This window comes from Leucopleurus acutus, assembly GCF_964270905.1.
Source record: "Leucopleurus acutus genome assembly, chromosome: 6".
Taxonomy (NCBI): domain Eukaryota; kingdom Metazoa; phylum Chordata; class Mammalia; order Artiodactyla; family Delphinidae; genus Leucopleurus; species Leucopleurus acutus.
The window spans coordinates 71,763,659-71,782,146 of NC_139149.1; the positions used below are offsets into that span (position 1 = coordinate 71,763,659).

Sequence of the window (18,488 nt, forward strand, 5' to 3'; positions counted from 1 at the left end):
GCAGACTCTCAACCACTGCGCCACCAGGGAAGCCCATCTTATCCTTAACTTCTTAACACTTTTACCTCCTCTGCACTGAATGTCCACACTTTCCCACAACCCCACACTCACAGTGCCTGCCTTTCCATACCCTTTCCCAAGCTCCAAGTCTCCAACCTTGGTCCCAATCAAAATGTATGTCTTTATGTCTTTGTCCCATTCCCCAAGGCTTTTTCTGTTTTAAAATCATGTGGTTATGTTTTAAAATCATTGTACAGATGTGGCAAAGGCTGCCAACTGCCTGGCCAATGTTTGCTGGTCCCTTCTTCTTTAGTATTAGAATTTTTACTTTATTTGATTTATTAATGTGCCTACCTGAAAATACTGTATTTCTCAACCTCCCTTGAAGCTAGGTGTGGCCATACGACTAAGTTCTAGCAAAGGAGATATAAGCAGAAAGGTTACATGAAAGCTCCCAGAAGACTTCCTGAAAAGGCAGCAAGTGTAGGCTGTTTTGCCTCTCCTTCTTTCCTATCTCTTTGTCTTTTTTAGCTGGCTAGATTATTGATACAGTAAGTAAAATTTTTGAAAAAACACACTCCTATTACTCTTTCTGTGTCTCTCAACTCTCAATGCTGTACTTAGGAACACTTAACACTTGTAACACCGGATGTGTGGGTTTTCCACATGCCGATCGGTTCTGTGACACCAGCTGTGTGTTCTAAAATATAACTCAGTTCTGACACTACCTGGAGATAGCGTCACATCCCACAGGTTAAGGGTTCAGTCCCACAGACTGCCACTCCCACACCCCCACTGATGCCAGTCGCAAGCCCAGGTTGTCATCTGTGCTTCTGACAGACAGCTATAAATCAGAGGTTCCCACAACCCCCTCCATGCGTTCAATTAATTTTCTAGAGTGACTCACAGAACTCAGACAAACAGTATACTACTAAATTATCAGTTTATTATAAAAGGAAGCACTGCAGGAAGAGCGAGGTGGAAGAGATGCACAGGACAGGTATGTGGGAAGGGGCGAAGAGCTTCCATGCCTTCTCTGGAAAGGACACTCTCGCAGCGCCTAGTCAGGGTTGGTTACCCTGGCAACCAGCTCCCATCGTTATGGGTTTTCCAAAGTCACCTCGTTAATATAAACTCTGATGTAGTTGAAAGGTGCTTGTTATGAATAACCAAAGATACCTTTATCTCTCTGATCACTTAGGAAATTCCAAAGGTTTAGGAGCTCTGTGCCAGAAACCAGGAAGAAGACCAAATATATATATTTCTTATTATGAATCACAATATCACATGGTGGCTGGAGCTTGAGCAGCTATTTTGACCCTTGAGGTGATCTTGGAATGGAAGTTGCTAGGAGATATCCAACAAGAAGAAAAGGAGACTGAATTTTTGAGGGTGTTTTGGATCAGGGTTGCCGTAATGACCTTAGGCTGTGTAGCTCCCTAAGGAAAAAAACTCTGATCATGTTTAAGCCACTGTTGTTATGCACATCTGTTACACTTCTAGGAATACCCCTTAAAAGAGGACATATCGTTAGCATGCAGCTTTTTTGCTCTTCTTCACTTCTACTTCTTGCCTGGAACGTGGACACCAGAGCCAAAGCATTGGCAGCTATTTTAGCCAACTCTGAAGATGATAAATAGAAAGAGACAGGGTGCCGGATGACTGGAACTGCCTTGCCAGCTCTGGACTTATTTTATGTGAGAGGAATACAAAATTCTCTCTTGCTTGAGCACTAGTATTTCAGTTCTTTAGTACTCTAGCAGCTGAATACAATTTATAACATAAAATCTGCAATTCTATAAAGAATCTCCTGTATCCACCTAACACAGCAAAAGCTTTCGTTTCCTTTTTTTTTTTATGTCTATTTTTTTTAACTGGGGTATAGTTGCTTATGTTGTGTTAGTTTCTGCTGTACAGCAAAGTGAATCAGCTATGTGTATACATATATCCCCTCTTTTTTGGATTTCCTTCCCATTTAGGTCACCACAGAGCATTAAGTAGAGTTCCCTGTGCTATACAGCAAGTTCTCATCAGTTATCTATTTTATACATGGTAGTGTATATATGTCAATCCCAATCTCCCAATTCATCCCACCCACCTTTACCCCCTTGGTGTCCATACGTTTGTTCCCTATGTCTGTGTCTCTATTTCTTCCTTGCAAACAGGCTCATCTGTACCATTTTTCTAGATTCCACATGTATGCGTTAATATACGATATTTGTTTTTCTTTTTCTGACTTACTTCACTCTGTATGGCAGTCTCTAGGTCCATCCACATCTCCACAACTGACCTAGTTTTGTTCCTTTTTATGGCTGAGTAATATTCCATTGTATATATGTACCACATCTTCTTTATCCATTCATCTGTTGATGGCCATTTAGGTTGTTTCCATGTCCTGGCTATTGTAAATAGTGCTGCAGTGAACATTGGGGTGCACGTGTCTTTTTGAATAATGGTTAAAAGCTTTCTTTTTTGTGGTTTTACAACTTTATTTTATAATCAGCTGTTAGCCCTCATCCACATTGGCTGTAGATCTTTGACAGTAGTGGTAGGTACGTAGATAACCAACATATAGAGCTTGCTTGTTTGGTGACTCTTCATCCTCGTTACACTTTCTGGACAACCACACATGGAAACAGTATGGGACATTCCTATTCCTTTGGCCCAGACAGCTTTGTTGAGCCTGGTGTGAAAGTGCACATCTGGAGTTCCCATCTCCTTCATGGCAAATTTCCAGATCTCTCTGAGTGCCTGAGGGCCCCACTTCTTGAAACCCACTTCGTGGATGAGCTGGTGAATGTCAAGGATGTATCTTCTGGTCTCTACCTCCTTGATGGCAGAACCATTCTTCTTTGCCTGAGCCATTCTCCGGGCCCAGGTTGGAAAGGAAGAGAGTGAGGTATTGTGGGAGAGGGAAAACATTTTTAAGTTATTGAAAACTCTTTGTGATTATTGTTGTTAATGCCAGCATCATAGTTCATTGCATAGGTGCAGCATGATTTAAATATACAGGGCCCCATTTTCAGATGTTCGCAACTTTTTCTTTCATTTACTTGCCATTCTAATCCATACTTAGAAAAGTATCCTACATTCAAGTATGATTATTACACATGTCATAACCTACCAATACTCACAGTTTTCATGTTTTCAGTTTTGTCACACCAGGCTATTTCATGAAGAAAGTTAAATTGGGTCTGAATAAATGTAGGGCACTGAGAGGCGCCCTCTCCACCTGCTAAGGGATGAGAACTTGGGTACCCTATTAAAAGCAACTGCATTCTACTCCAACAGCCACTCAGTGCACCTCTCTGTGATCTACTACCTGGGTGCTATTTCAAACCTTCTGCTCTAGTATTCCTGATTCCAGCCTTTTGCTTGATGACTAGATTTTGTCTATTTGCCAGATCTCTTCTGATGACACCTCATTTGCAATATCTGCCTGGATTTTCATTTTCCTTTAGACGCTGTATCTCTGTCTGCTGCATTTCCTACAGCCTGGGTGCCAGTCTCAGCCCACTTCTGTGTCCAACATGGGCCATTCCAGGTATAACATCAGGTAATCTCCCTGAGAACTCCTGTAGTATGTTTTACTTACTTGGATGAATTTTGTTCAAGTGTCTCCCATACTTGAATTTTCCAGACTCTCAGGCCTTTGACACCAAGCGTGATATTTGGGGGATAGTTTCACTGTTTTCCTATTGGCTGCAGAGCCATATTCTACTTGTTCTGGTTGCTCAAAACTACTTTCCAGGGGCTGGCCTCTTTTCACACTCTGCTTTGCCTTGTTTCCAGATGACATTTCTAGAATATTCGGACTCTGTGTCCTATTTGACCATCATTTATGCTCTGTACTTTGAAAGCTTCTTTCCATTCCCCTGAACTATGACTTTGATCTGGACTTTGCATACCCGGGCTTCATGAGACTGAATTTGCAATATCCAAATTTAGCCTATGATATTTGACCCTTTATCCTGGAAACTGAAAACCTGTCCTAGTTTACCACCAATCTTGCTAGCTTTTTACTAATTCCCCTCCTTCCCTTAGGATTAGCTTCCTTGCTGTCAATTTGCCACCTTTACGGGTGAGGGGTATATTGTTAGATCCCAACCCCTGGGTCTCTCTAGTTTGCTAGGAGCCAACCATGACAACCAAAGCTGCTATTGCATCTAGCAGGGAGAGAATCACCAAGGTAATTTGGTGATTTGCAGTAGTCCTGTCAAATTGTTGCTGTCATGAAGTGTCAACGGTCATGTCCGAGATCAATCCCAGGTGAATCCTGACAATACCAGTGATAGCATTCAGCCAATAAAGGTTTACATTATTCAGATTCTGCTACAGTCGGCTCTCTTCTTCTCCTCCCTAACTATTCCACCAATCCTGACAAACAGGCGCTTTGTAGATGATTACCCCAAACTGAACAACAATGACAACTGAGAGTTTGCTCAGGTTTATTGCTCTAGAGGACTGTCCATAACCAGATTACGGAAACACTGTTACTCTGTGCCATATCCAGGTCAAGGAGCTAGATTTTTTTATATCAAACTTCTCTTATGAGGTTTGTTATATTGGACATTTAACAAATACTTCATTGTCTTCCGGTAATACAGTCTCCAGTGTAAGGACCTATAAAGGTTATTGTTAATAAAAACTTATCATTTTGCCCTTCTTGTAGATTAGCATTATTTTGCAGGTATTTATCTCTGCATTCCCAGGATCTCAATGCAGCTATACTCATATTGTTCCTTCCCCACTTTTTGTTATGTCTCATGAAAGCCATCTCATGCATAAAGTGCTTAAAATGTCAGCAAACACAAAGAAGAATAGAATGTGAGAGTTATGTGGTCGATGCCATATGCTAAACTGTAGTGAAATGAACGTGCTATATCTGTCTTTCTAACTAATCCTGATTACAGGGCAAATTGTGTCTCCTCTCTTCCAAATATGCTAGAACCTCTGAAAAGGTGTTTATTAAAATCTGAATTATGCACCTAGGGGTTTAAGTGATCTTACACAGCTAACAAGGACTGGCCTTGCGTTTTCTGCTTTTTGTGTTTTGAGTGCGTGATTTGATTTTACTTTTTGTCAGGGAACCAGACCTGGGAGAGTTAAGGGCACTAGCTTAAGCTGGGCCATCAGCGTGAAGCTGATCACACAGATAAGCAGCTCTGGAAGAATGTCTGAAGTTAGTCATCAACTAGAGAAGGCAGTTTGGTCACCCTTTCAGGCCATAATTACATTCTATTCCAGTGACCAGTGGTAATTAATTGTACTTTGTGCCCAGTGTAAAAATAGACACATACAGGAGAAAGCGCAGTGTCTGGTAAATGCCACGGGCATTCTTGGAATTCAGAATAATTTCTTTAAATGGTGCAAAGGAAGTGGAAGCCTCGATTTCTTCCAGAATGATATCAAGTTGTAACAGGCAGCTGACCTGTAATAGTGCCCTCCCCCCCACCCCCAAATGAGCCTTTAAGTTAGATAACCTTTCGTAACAAAAACAGAAGCTTTACAAAATAAAGCATTAACATGGCTTATATTCTCTCAAAAAACATGTGAGTTGTACAGGCTACACAAAGCTTCACCTAGATAAGCACTTTGGAAGAAAGGCAAATAAATGTGCAGACCATTTCAGATACATTGAAGAAAGCTAGAATAAAAGAGCTAGAAGAAACAACTTAATATGATCTTTTATTTCTTGATGGAGAAACTGAATTCAAGGAAGGTATTAGGACCTGCATAAGGTGAGTGGCAGAGGTTGGATCCAACCGGGAGCCTCTGAAAGTGAATCAAGAGCTCTTTCTACAATATAATACACCCTCATAGCATGGAATGAGGAATAATTAATTTTTCCATAGTCGGGAACTCTAGAATCTAGAGCCTAGGGGAATTCAAAAGCAGTTAACATTGTTTTCTTTAGGGTTAGACTTTTCATTTCTTCCTTAACTCAGACATTTTCATGCAGCTAATGGAAATAAGACTGCAGTCTTTTTGGTTTTTTTCTTGTTGTTTTGTTTAAAGTATTCTAGACTTTAGCCATCACAGTACTAATGCCATGATTTTTGACATATCTGCATATCAACTCTACTATGTACTTTTTTTTTTTTTTTTTTTGTGGTACGCGGGCCTCTCACTGCTGTGGCCTCTCCTGCCGCGGAGCACAGGCTCCGGACGTGCAGGCCCAATGGCCATGGCTCACGGGCCCAGCTGCTCCACGGCATGTGGGATCCTCCTGGACTGGGGCACCAACCCGTGTCCCCTGCATCGGCAGGTGGACTCCCAACCACTGCGCCCCCAGGGAAGCCCCCTACATACTTTTTTATAACAGTATTTAAATTTTATTTTAAGAGGATATATATCCCTACCATAAATGGAAAACAAAAGGAAAGAAAACAGAATCACTTGCCATAAGTAGAAGGCAACATTAGAAATGAATACAAAGCAATGTTACTAAATTCTCAGTAGATACTGTTGTCTCCCCTAGTCCAAGGCCTGCCTTCTTTGTTAATAAAGGAAGATTAATACAAATTAGCACCAATCTGAGACTTAACTTTTGTTACAATCAGAAAGACTGAAAGAAAATTGAAAAGGGAGTAAAATTCTTACTGTGATTCACTTAGCTAACACTTCAAATAACCTCTTTAACCATTGGTTTAGTTTGGAGAAAACTACTACAGTGAATGCACTTACTACCATTAATACTTAAAATTAAGGTCCTTTAGGATTCTATTATTCCCTGCAAGTATCACATAAGAGGCAGTATCACATAGTGGAGTCCCTGGATATATTTAAATACATGGTAGCTAAGGTATATGCAGGGTTTCACCTCTAATTTGATTTGTTTGGCTTCATATCCTGGCTTTACTACCAATTATCTGTGTGACCATGGACAAGTCATTGTTCTCTAAGCTTCAGTTTCTTTATCTTTAAAATTGGAGTAGTGATAGTATTTGTTGGGGTGGTTACAAAGCTTTAAAGGTCTAATGCATATAAAAACACATAGTGAGTGCTTAATAAATGTTAGCTTAGTTATTATTATATTGTACAGTGCAATGCTATACTGTGGGCTCCGTAAGAAAATGTATATAAGCCTTTCATGGCAGGAAGAGTAAATTACCATAATTTAGAACAAATACATTTTTAGGTAGCTACTTTGTATGCAGGACAGATCAGGTTAATTTCCTCCTCTTCATGGGAGACTTCTGCTGCCTAAGAGCCACTTTCCACCTTTCCCTCCCCAGGCAAAAGTTCTCTGAAAGGGCACACCAAGAACCCACAGTTAAATGTTTGCACAGCAATTTGCCACCCACTCGATAACTGTCTTGTTGTACTTCTTCTGAGCCAACTTTTCATCTTGGCAAATGGGCCCACCCAGGGTCATGGGCATGTGTGGGCTTCTTAAGGTTGTTTCCCAGGGCATGGTGATGACTGCTGGAGCTGGTGAGGGATGCAGGTCAATTAAAGGTCTGTTCACAGATTCTAGAATGTTTGGGCCCAAGGGAAGGAATGGAGCAGAGAAGTGATGGAGGGTGTAAACTAGGCATGAACAAGAGAAAAGAATGCATGATGAATCAAGTGGACCAAAAAAACCCAACAACAACAACAAAAAGCAAAAACAAAAACAAAAAAACCCACCAGGATAAAGTTTTAAAAAGAAAAAAAAAAATCTTTCAGTAAAAAATTCAGTGTAAGATACAAGAAACCCAAAAAGCATTCTTGGAGCTAAACAATACTGCAGAAAAGATCGTGATTTAAGGAAGATGGCATAAAAATTGATGACACTAAAATGACATAATTAGAAGAAAAAAGAGGAGGGTGTTTGGTTAAGAAGCAAGGCTTTTTATAGACATTTCCCACAGCTAACTTTATGTCAGCACCTGTCTGTTTTGTGTAAACATGTGTTATATCCATGCTATATTCTTAGTAGTAGCTTTGAAGGCATGCTTTTATTTTTGTTGACATCTTTGTGTGAAAAACAACAAGAACTTAAAGATTTGATTTTCTTCCCTAAGTCACATTTCCTGACTCTAGCCAAGCCTCACAAAGAGTAATGGACTATAAATTCCAGTTTTTTCCAAGCCAGACTGACTCTGAGGTGGTGGCTGTTTGGTTTCCATTAGAAACATTAAGAGAAATAAATTATTTTGGACTCATGGGAAAATGTGTGTTACAGATATAAAATTTCCAAATTTAGAAAATATTTGGTGATCTAATAGTTAAAATAATAAAATCTGTTGCTCTCCTCAGTTACTTAGAAAGCGTAATTGAAAGTGGACACATTGAAAAGACTGTGGTGACAATCCTTCCACACATCAGTCTCTCAAGATTACAGTTAATGTGTAACAAAGCACCATGTCAATTTAAAACAAAAAAAAGCTTTGCCTCCCAGGTAGTTGATAATAAACATTAACCAACATCAAAGTGGATGCATCAAAGACAGTGGTTCTCAACACTGGCTGCACACTGGAAGCAACTGAGGAGCTTTAAAAAATACTGACACGTGGCTCCCACCAGCCACAATTCGGATTTAACTTGGATGGGATACAGTTTGGGCATCAAGAGTTTTAAAATCTCCTCAGCTGATTCTAATGTGCAGCAATGTTTGAGAAACACTGAAAACTTTGCCACTGTGGGCCCAGGGACCAGCAGCATTGCTATCATCTGGGAGCTTGTTAGAAATGCAGAACATCAGGCCCATCTCAGGCTGCTGAACTAGAATCTGAATTTTGCCAAGATCCCCACATGGCCTAAATGTACATTAAAGTCTGAGAATCAATGTTCGAAGGAATTCTTGTCTTTGATAATTTTTTGCTTTCTATAATGTTAGACAGTAATTACATGATTAATAAAAGATGAAAGAAAAATGGTTCAACTTTTCTTCTCAAAAACTCAGGAAACAGACTTTCATATCTCTGACATTCTGCAGATAATAAAATGTGGATGATATGAAGTAAGATCCATGTTTGTAGGGTTGCCAGATAAAATATAGGATGCCTAGTTAAACGTGAATTTCAGATAAGCAATGTTTTTTTTTCAAGTGAAAGTGGGTTACGAATATTGCATGGAATATACATATACTAAAAAAAGTATTCATTGTTTATCTGAATTCCAAATTTAACCGGGCATCCTGTATTTTTATTTGCTAAATCTGGTAACCCTACATATATTCCCAGGAGCGTCTCTTTGCTCTCTAGGCTCTCAGTAATAAAGGGGAAATGATACCATAAATGGCCAAGTGGCTGTCTAGACTGATTGACTGTAATGTTGTTTCTCATCCCTCCCAGACAGCCAGGACTGTGACATCCCTAAACTGGACTGATGACTCACCCAACTGGGAGAGTAATGGGAAATTTACTTGCTGATTCAGGAAGACATAAAACTTGGCAAACTTTTCCTTCAGCCTAAACCAAAAGAAAAAGATTTCCAAAGCAAATGTTAAATACAGTACAATATATAAAACACTTTAACTTGAGGCAGCAGCAAATTCAAGGACTTGTAATAGCATGTTTTCCATTAGTTGACTAAAAGATATTTTCATGGTTTGTTCCACCATTGCACTCAGAGTTTGGTATTTTTCTTTAGAATTACTGCTACTTAAGTGCCCTCAGAGGCCACTCTTCAAGAATACATGTTAGATCTGTTTTCTCAATACTGCATGTAGTTTTCAAATAAAGTAGCACATTTTTGAGCAGAGATGGGGGTGTGGATTTGATGGCTACCCTCCCTTTGTCACTGACTCACAACAGGCTTTGCAACTATAGGCAAAGCTGATATCTCAGTCCTTCCTCCTGGAATGATTATTTAGTTTTACACTCTGTACCTAATTTCTCAGGTTGTCTTTAATCCTTCTCTATTCTGTCCTACAATTTTACTATTTTAAATTAAGACCACTTGTTATCAAAATCACTGAAAGACTAGCTTTGGTAGAAGAGGAAACTAAATTTACATTCGCCAATTCTGACCTTTTGGTTTTTAATTTGGAAAATTTTTGATCAGAAAAGTCTGAATAAAATAGCTGTGAAAAGTATGCAATATTAATGATTTTTAAAAAATAATTCCATAGTTGATTTTGAGTAGGCTGAAAACGTGAGTGTAGATACCAACACTTTTTTTTGACAATCCTAGTTTCAGGACCTGAAAGCAAATCAACTTTTTTCTAGCAAATGCAGGCAGAAACTTTCATTTAAAAGCAAAGCCCACGAATAACATATTCTAGAAGTTTCAATCTCTGCAGACATGATCATGAAGGCTGAAAGTATTAAGTACCTCATATATACTTAGCAATACACTATGGTGTGTTGGGGAGTATAGCCATAAATGCTTTGCAACTCTTCTATCAAAAAATGAAATCAATTTCCCATGCTTTGAACCTGGTCTGGCCTTGTAACTTGCTTTGACTAATAGAAGTGGCAGAAATGATGTGCCAGGAAAGCCTAGGCCTCAGGAGAGCTTGCAGCTTCCACTTGTGCCCTCTTGGAACACTGCCTTGAGAATGCCATGTAAAGAAGCCACCCCTAGTTTGAGGAGCCACAGGAAAAGAGAACTGAGGCACCCCACTGACAGCCAGCGCCAACTGACAAATATGTGAGTGAGGCCATTTTGGACCTTCCAGGCTAGAGTGATGTTGCATGAGTGAGCCCAGGAGAAACTGCTGGTCAATGCACATAGAATCACGAGAAGTAATAAGTCATTGCTTTAATCCACTATGTTTGGGGGGTAGGGGGAGGATTGCTACTTGACAGTAAGTAACTAAAACTCCCAAAGGAAATTGTTAAAAAGGCACATCCCAGGTCTCCTTTCCAGAAATTCTGATTCAGTAGGCCTGGCTTGGGATTCTGATCACACTTTTCACACGAGGACCCCATGGAGGCGATCCTCAGACCAGCCTTTGAGAGAATGTCCTAGTGAGATTTTCTTCAGCACAGAGCAGGCCTGAGGCAGGTGGCCGCATAATTGTGCATCAGCCCTGCAAATGGTGCTCTTGCATTTGTGCAGTGCACGTTTACATCAACACATGCAATGGCCAGGTACAGATAGAAACTTTTTTTTAATGTTTGCATAAAAAGATAGACTGTATATATGTGGCTATATATACATATATTTGTTATATATATATATAACATAAAATAGAAATCAAAAATGTTATTTTTAAGCTTCCCCATTTGCCTAATATGGATTGATTGAGGAGGGGGTTGAATAGGGAAGCAGTAATAGCACAGACCTCCTGGGGGAACAAAATTTAGTGGGAGTTTTTTTTTTTTTACGGTACACGGGCCTCCCAGTGCCGTGGCCTCTCCGGTTGCGGAGCACAGGCTCCGGACGCGCAGGCTCAGTGGCCATGGCTCACGGGCCCAGCCGCTCCGCAGCATGTGGGATCTTCCCGGACCGGGACACGAACCCGTGTCCCCTGCACCGGCAGGCGGACTCTCAACCACTGCACCACCAGGGAAGCCCAAGTGGGAGATTTTTGAATGAAATTGATATGGGCTAAAGTCTTGAAGTAAGAGAGGGTAGGTATTTTTTAAAAAGCAGCACAATTGAGGCAGAAAGAGAAAAAGAGTGTGCAGGTTTCTTAGAGCGTCGTGAAAGGAGGAGGCAGGAGAATAGGAAAGACAGATGCTCAGGGAGGTTTATCGGAGTGAGGGGCAAGACCAACTGCAGGTGAATATCCTGAAGCTGCTCTAGAAAGACAAAGGCAAATCTGCTAGATAGAAACAGCTGAGTCTTTTACTTATGTGTACGCGTCGCGATGGGTGCATCATGAACCCTAGCAGGCGTGAGTCTTTAAAGCCTTAGCTTTATTCGGTTGTGCTGGATGATGGTGATCCTCGGAGCGTCTGGGTCCTGCTTTTACCCGTCTCATACATGTGATTTCTGCTAACGTGCCATTGGAAGAAAGGGTTCCACTGCCAGGAAACATTTGAAAACCAAGGAGTTAAAGCATGAAGGCAATGTTATTTAACTGAAGAGAAAGATGATCAGACCAGTGATATTTTAGTTTCTGACATCACTGCTTCTCAGTGGCAGATATAGTCAAATTCAGTCTTCTTATGATTCTCTTTTGTTCTCAGGAGGTGATGGGAACTCATAAAACCTTCAACAACTGCCATGTCCCCGGGTCCTGTGGTGAGTTCAACCTGCATTTTCTTTGCCACAGTGAAAGTGAAATAACTTGTGGTGAAAAGCCCAATTTCTTGTATAGTAACATAACTTCTCCTCAGAAGTCTCCCTTTTTAGGAGCTGTTTGTGAAACTTAAGTGGCTGAAATAGAGTAAGAAAAAAATCATAGATACGTACAGAAAGTTGTCATTGAAGATCCTCCCTGGCTTTTTACGGGCTTGAAAGCTCTCTGACACTCACCAAATTATGATTTTTTCCCCCTTTCTCTTGGGAAAAAAGTAGAATTAGCTGTCACTCTTAGGAAATCACATAAACATACGTGTGTGTTTGCCTAGAACATAAATTATACATATTGTAATAAGGGAAAATATATAGTATTTGTGTAATTACAGTGAGAATCTTTTTGTTTATAAAGTATGATAACTTGCAACTTAACACATCTGCATTTATCAGGATTGGCTAGGATATATTTCAGTATCAAATTAACTCAGAAATCTCAGTGACTTAACCCAGCAAAAGCTTGTATTTCACTCTATTGCATGAGACACATTTAGTAAAAATATGATACAAACATCAGGTTTTTTATTTCTTTCTATATACCAAGATAGCATGAGTAGAAAATAACACAAATTATGCTTTCTAGCCAATAAAATGCCTATGAAAATAATGGTAAGCTTTTCTGTCAAGGCTAAAACAAATTGTCTTTAAATATAGTAGCAACCAATGTGTGGTGAGGACAAGAAACAATTTTCAAGCCATCATAGCCACAAAACTAAGATTAACTGAGGAAATGACTTGTTAGATTGACATAGTTTTCACAGTGTCTAAAGACAAATTTGTCATTTATCATATAAAGAAAAAGTTTTAAACCAACATTGCCTTTGACCACCACAAAAATATTACGCCAATGATCAAGTAATTTTCACATGTAGTTTAAAACTAACAAAACCAGATTTACATAACAATAAGGACTGGGGGAATATTTAAATTTTATAATTGAGATAACTGATTATATTGGAATTAAAAATTGGGGGCACATGTGGGGATATTTTCCCATATATAAATACTAAGATTTATATGGGACAAACTCCTTGAGGACAAGACTTGTTACTTATCAATCCACAGTGGGCAGATGTATTTATATGCTTGGTTGTATCCCTTTCTTTGCAGAACTACCCTTCCTCCATCCTGAATCATTAAGAACATCCTATCTACTACAGTGCTGTGCCACATCCTTGCTACAGGAGTGATTACGTGACCCAGGCATGGCCGATCCTAATATCTCACTCCTCTGAACACAGTGATTGGTTCAGGGGTAAATAATTATTATAAACAGAGCCAATAAGAATCATTGCCTGGAGTTGATATACCGGTTTGAGAAGTAGGCAGTATTTTTAGCTAGGATGGGATTGCTAAACTATGACACATAGTCTGAGATCGTGGGTAACTATCTTCCCTCATCAACTGGGGAGCCTGAGGCAGTAGGAGAGGAGAAGACTAAAACAAAGAAGGAAGTAGCGCTGGAAAAGGAAGAGGCAGAAAAAAGGGAGGATGGGGTGCAGGGAAAACACCACATTCCCTGGGAATTGTGTTGTGTTTCAAGCCAGAACCGACCCTGAGCTTCCTGTTATGTGAACCAATCCATTTTCTTTCCGCTTTGGGTCATGTGAGCTGGGTTATTGTCACTTGCAATTGAAATGGTTCTGACAAACACTTCATTTTTAGAAGCCCTGTAGGATCTGCCATGTGGCCATGGTATTTTACATACAGTGCTGAGTCCGTAAAGGTTTTAACTCAGTGAAAGCATAGATGAATCTATCTTCCGGCATCGTTGAAAGGTGTGGTAGGTGCCATCACATAATTTTGTGAAAATAATTATTGTTGTCTACTTGCTTCTTTAACTCAACTTCAAGAAAAAAAATTATTTTCTTCTTTAAAGTTCCATTTCCTTGGTGTAACATTGGATCCTCACAGTGTAACTGAATTCTTTTTTTTTTTAATTTTTATTGGAGTATAGTTGATTTACAATGTTGTGTTAGTTTCAGGCGTATGGCAAAGTGCATCAGTTATACATATACATATATCTTGAATTCTTAATTAATGTACCCATGGGAAATAGCATAAGTATGGTCGGTCTCTCTCTCCCTCTCTCTATATATGTGTATGTATGTGTATATATATAAATATATATATATATATATATCTCAAGCTATTTTCAATCACTTTTAAAATCTGTACAGTTTTCATTTTTATATGATTCCCCCCCCAGATGTCTGCGTCTGTCATGTCATTTTCTAGTGCTCATGCACTTTTCCAATTGGAGACCACATTGTAAGTGGTTGTGAGATTCTCATACATGTTTATAAAATCTTATTTAACCCATATTGTTTATGGCTATAATTTAATGGAAGGATAAATTCTCTTCAAGAGTTTTGTCTTCTAGTCGCCGTAACACCTTTTATTAATTTTACGACCATGGCCAAGTCTTTTCTGAAACTACTTTATAGTAATATACAGTTATATAGCATATGTAGTTATATGAAAAAGAGAAAATTTTACTTCAAAATGTGGAAGTAGAATCCTTTTTTAGGGTAAGAAGTTTTTTATACTTACTTTTTTATTTGAAATTTTGAGTCTGGCAATATAAGTCCCAAACATCTGAAAAATTAGGGCAAAACAGAGAAGACTGAACTGCTCAGAATGAAAAAATGAGCGAGATTTAGACATGGCCTTGACCCAGAGTGAAGAAATGAGGGTTTGGGCATGAGGCGAAGAGAAAGAAGAGGGCCTGGTGGAGGTGGGTGCGAACATGATGGGAGGTTGGGAATCTGAGAAAGGGACACAGGTAGGAAGAAGCCACAGTAGGAATGCTGATGTCTTTAAAGAACAGGGTTATTTAATGTTCACCTGTAACACAGCCTCTTCCACTATTACCCTCCAACTTTCTACAGAATTCTGCTACATGTAACTACCTTGCATTTAGGTTGCTTTGTGGAATCAATGTAAAAGGGACTGTGTTCCCTGTTTGCGTGTATATGCAGGGTTGAATGAACAGACCAGATGCAGGACTGAGGTACAAGTGAGACTGAGAACTCCATATAGGCTGAAGCTCCTTTGAGAATCCTGGGAAACATTGGGAAAGAGTCTGGCAATAGTGGGAATTACTTATAGCTCACCAGATGCACATCTCACATGTGCAAGTAATATCATTTTACTTTAAAATCGACTTGAATCTGATTCAGAACCCTTATTTCTCCTGCATGACACCATCAATTCCTGTGGCTTTGCTCCATCCAAGCAGAGAGATCTCTGGTGAATCTGGAAGTTCCAGCATTTAGGTACGGTCTCCACCGCCTGCTACCTAGACATCATATTTGAAGATGAGAGAGGTGTCCCAGAAGGGAAAGGTTATTGAAGGTAGTAAGAGGAACATCAAGAAGGTTGGAGGGCTTCCCTGGTGGCTCAGTGGTTGAGAGTCTGCCAGGGGATGCGGGTTCGTGCCCCGGTCTGGGAAGATCCCACTTGCTGCGGAGCGGCTGGGTCTGTGAGCCATGGCCGCTGAGCCTGCGTGTCCAGAGCCTGTACTCGGCAATGGGAGAGGCCACAGCAGTGAGAGGCCTGCATACCGCAAAAAAAAAAAAAAAAAAGGTTGGAAATATTAATGTCAGAGCAGATCCAGGTGTTTTTTTTTCACTGCATTTGGCACATTGTAGTTCTGCAATGAATAAATTAATGCCTTGGTTAATTCCAGGTATTAGAAAGAGGGAAATTTCGATGCAGAATGGAGAAGAAAACTGAGAAGAAATAAAGTTTAACTGCTCATTTTTGCAGCTATGGCGATATAAAGTTGGAAGGGAGTTTAGAATCCATCAAATTCAATTCTTTCACCTCCATGAATACCATCTATAACTATACTATCCAATTCAGGAGCCATTAGCCACATGTGACTAGTAAAATTAAATAAAATTTGAAATTTAACTTCTCAGTCATACTAGCCACATTTCAAGCGTTCAGTAGTCACATGTGGCTAATGTAAGTATTTGAGGCAGTAGAGATACAGAATATTTCCATAATTGCAGAAAGGTCTATTATATCCCTATCAAATGATCATCCAGCCTTAGCTTAAATTCTTTTTACGAATGTCATTCACTATTGCATTTTGGGTCAGACGTAATTGTTAGGTTGTCCTTGAAGTTTTCTTCCATATATTTATCCTAGATATTTTACACGTACGAAAATATTTATTCTCTATAGGAAGCATTTTATTACAATAACTTCAAAATTTTTGTTAATGATAAGGATATTCTGAACTGAAATAGAATAACTAACCTGAAATATTTAGAATAAAAAAGTTAACTCAGTTTCTTAAAGAATCTCATTTCTGCTTAAAGAGTAGCATTGTTGTAACTATCTCCATAATAGTAGTTTATTTTTTCGAAACTCAAAAGAAAAACTAACTACGGAAATGCCTTTATGCTTCACAAAAATGCTGAACATGTACCAAAGCTTTTATTTAATTATTTTATGTTTCTATGAGCTAAACCTAATACAATTATGTGATTAAGAGCTCTGCATCTAACTCCTTTCTGAATGCAATCATTTCCTATTAAATCCAGATATTTAACATTTCATGAAAATCCCCTGGCACATTTCCGTAATGACTGAAAGGTGGAAATCTTTAATTAGTCTTCAAGTTTTTAGAGGAAGTATGAGTGGAGAGTTTAGAAAAACCCTCAAATGACTCATTTAAAAGGAACAAAATAGGTGAGGGCACCAGCCTATCTAAAAGAGTATTGCTCACAAGAACTTAATTCATACTTGTTTTATTAATACCAACAGTTGAACGAGCTTCCACAGGGCATACAAAACTCTATGAGGCACTAAAAAAGTGAACCAACCCTGCTTTCTGTAAATAATAATAACCTTGTATCATCAAGAAAGCTGTCAATGCTTTTGTTTTAGTTACTTTAAAAAGTAGGAAGAGTGGTCAATATATCTAGAACAATTTCTGTCAAAATAGGGTAAGAATCCAAATGTTTGGTACTCAAAATTTAAATCTGTTGTTTGAGGAATTAAGGTGGGTATATCAGTTAGGATTAGGTTAATCACAGTATAACTGAAAACCCTTGTAATATCTATTTAAACAAAGATAGAGGCATATTTTTTCTCTCACGTAATAGAGAGGTTTACTCTCTAAGACAGAAATGATGGGTCTGTGGTTATCAGAAACCCAGACTTTCTGCTGTAATTCTTAAATCATGACCTTCATTACCAAATATACCTCCTCTTGTTTGCAGTGAGGCTGCTGCAGCTCCAACCAGCACACCCATGTCCCAGGCATCAGCTGTAAAGAAACTGTAGAGGAAAAAGGGCTCCTGATAGTTAAGCTAGCCCTCTTCTAAGAGGTTTCCTAGTAGCCCCACATGACAACTTCTACTGACATCTTCTGGTCATCTATAAGGGAGGTGGGAAATGCAGGTTTTTTTGTCTTTGTTTTTCCCAGTTAGACACATTATTGCCATCACACAACATAGGAGTATTACCAAAGGGGACAATGAATATTTGGTAGGTAGATAGTGGTCTCTGCTGGAGCAGGTGCTTTATCCCTTCCCTGTGCTATACTTCCATTGTTGGATAGGTCACACTTTATCCAATTATTTATATAGGAGACAGTTGTGTTGCAGTAAAGAGCATAGACTGTGACTAGACTGATCCTGTGTCCCAGTTTGCCCTAGATAGTTCTGGTGCATAGCTGTTGAACCACTATAATTATTATCACTATCCCCATTACTCTCTAAAAAGTGTCCCTGTTGGACAATAAATTATATGATTACTTTAGCTATAACTGACTGGCTGAAACACCTCTAACACTTCCTAGCTCTGTGACCTTAGCAAATTACATAACTCCTCTAAACTCTGTGTCTTAGTTATCTATTGCTGAGTAACAAATGTATTGGCTCAAAGCAGCAAATATTTATTATCTCACAGTTTCTGTGGGTTAGTAATTATACCACAGCTTAGATGGATAGTTTCTGGCTCAGGGTCTCTCTTCAGGTTAGATGTTGGCAGGGGCTGCTAGCATCTGAAGGACTTGACTGGGAAGAAGCAGCCACTTTGAAGGTGACTCACTCACATGGCTGTTGGGAAGAGGCCTCAGGTTCTCACCATGTGGTCTTCTCCATAGGGCAACTTGTAAGTTCCCACCACAAGGCATCTGGCTTCCCATCTGGAAGAGCAAAAGGACACCCTTTATGACCTAGTCAACAAAGTTGCATGGTCACTTTTTTTTTTATCCTATTCATTGAAAACAATTCACAAGATTCAGACCACACTCAAGGATGGGGTATTAGGCTCCACCTCCTGAAGGGAAA

At 39.4% G+C, this 18,488-nt stretch overlaps 2 protein-coding genes across 2 annotated transcripts in view; one reads left to right on the forward strand and one right to left on the reverse strand.

The window, feature by feature from the left end:
- The window catches only part of ZC3H15 (zinc finger CCCH-type containing 15), a 62,299-nt gene extending 58,802 nt beyond the window's left edge, over positions 1 to 3,497 (forward strand). Inside the window, exon 13 of the transcript XR_014326283.1 lies at positions 3,462 to 3,497. The gene's annotated coding sequence lies outside the window, so the exon portion shown is untranslated. The remainder of the gene's footprint in view (positions 1 to 3,461) is intronic.
- Positions 2,500 to 2,865, reverse strand: LOC309963281 (large ribosomal subunit protein eL31-like; the record flags this gene model as incomplete). The annotated part of the gene is made up of 1 exon (XM_082841581.1): positions 2,500 to 2,865. One exon carries the CDS (start codon positions 2,863 to 2,865, stop codon positions 2,500 to 2,502), a length of 366 nt encoding a protein of 121 aa, XP_082697707.1.
- Positions 3,498 to 18,488: the final 14,991 nt, after the last annotated feature.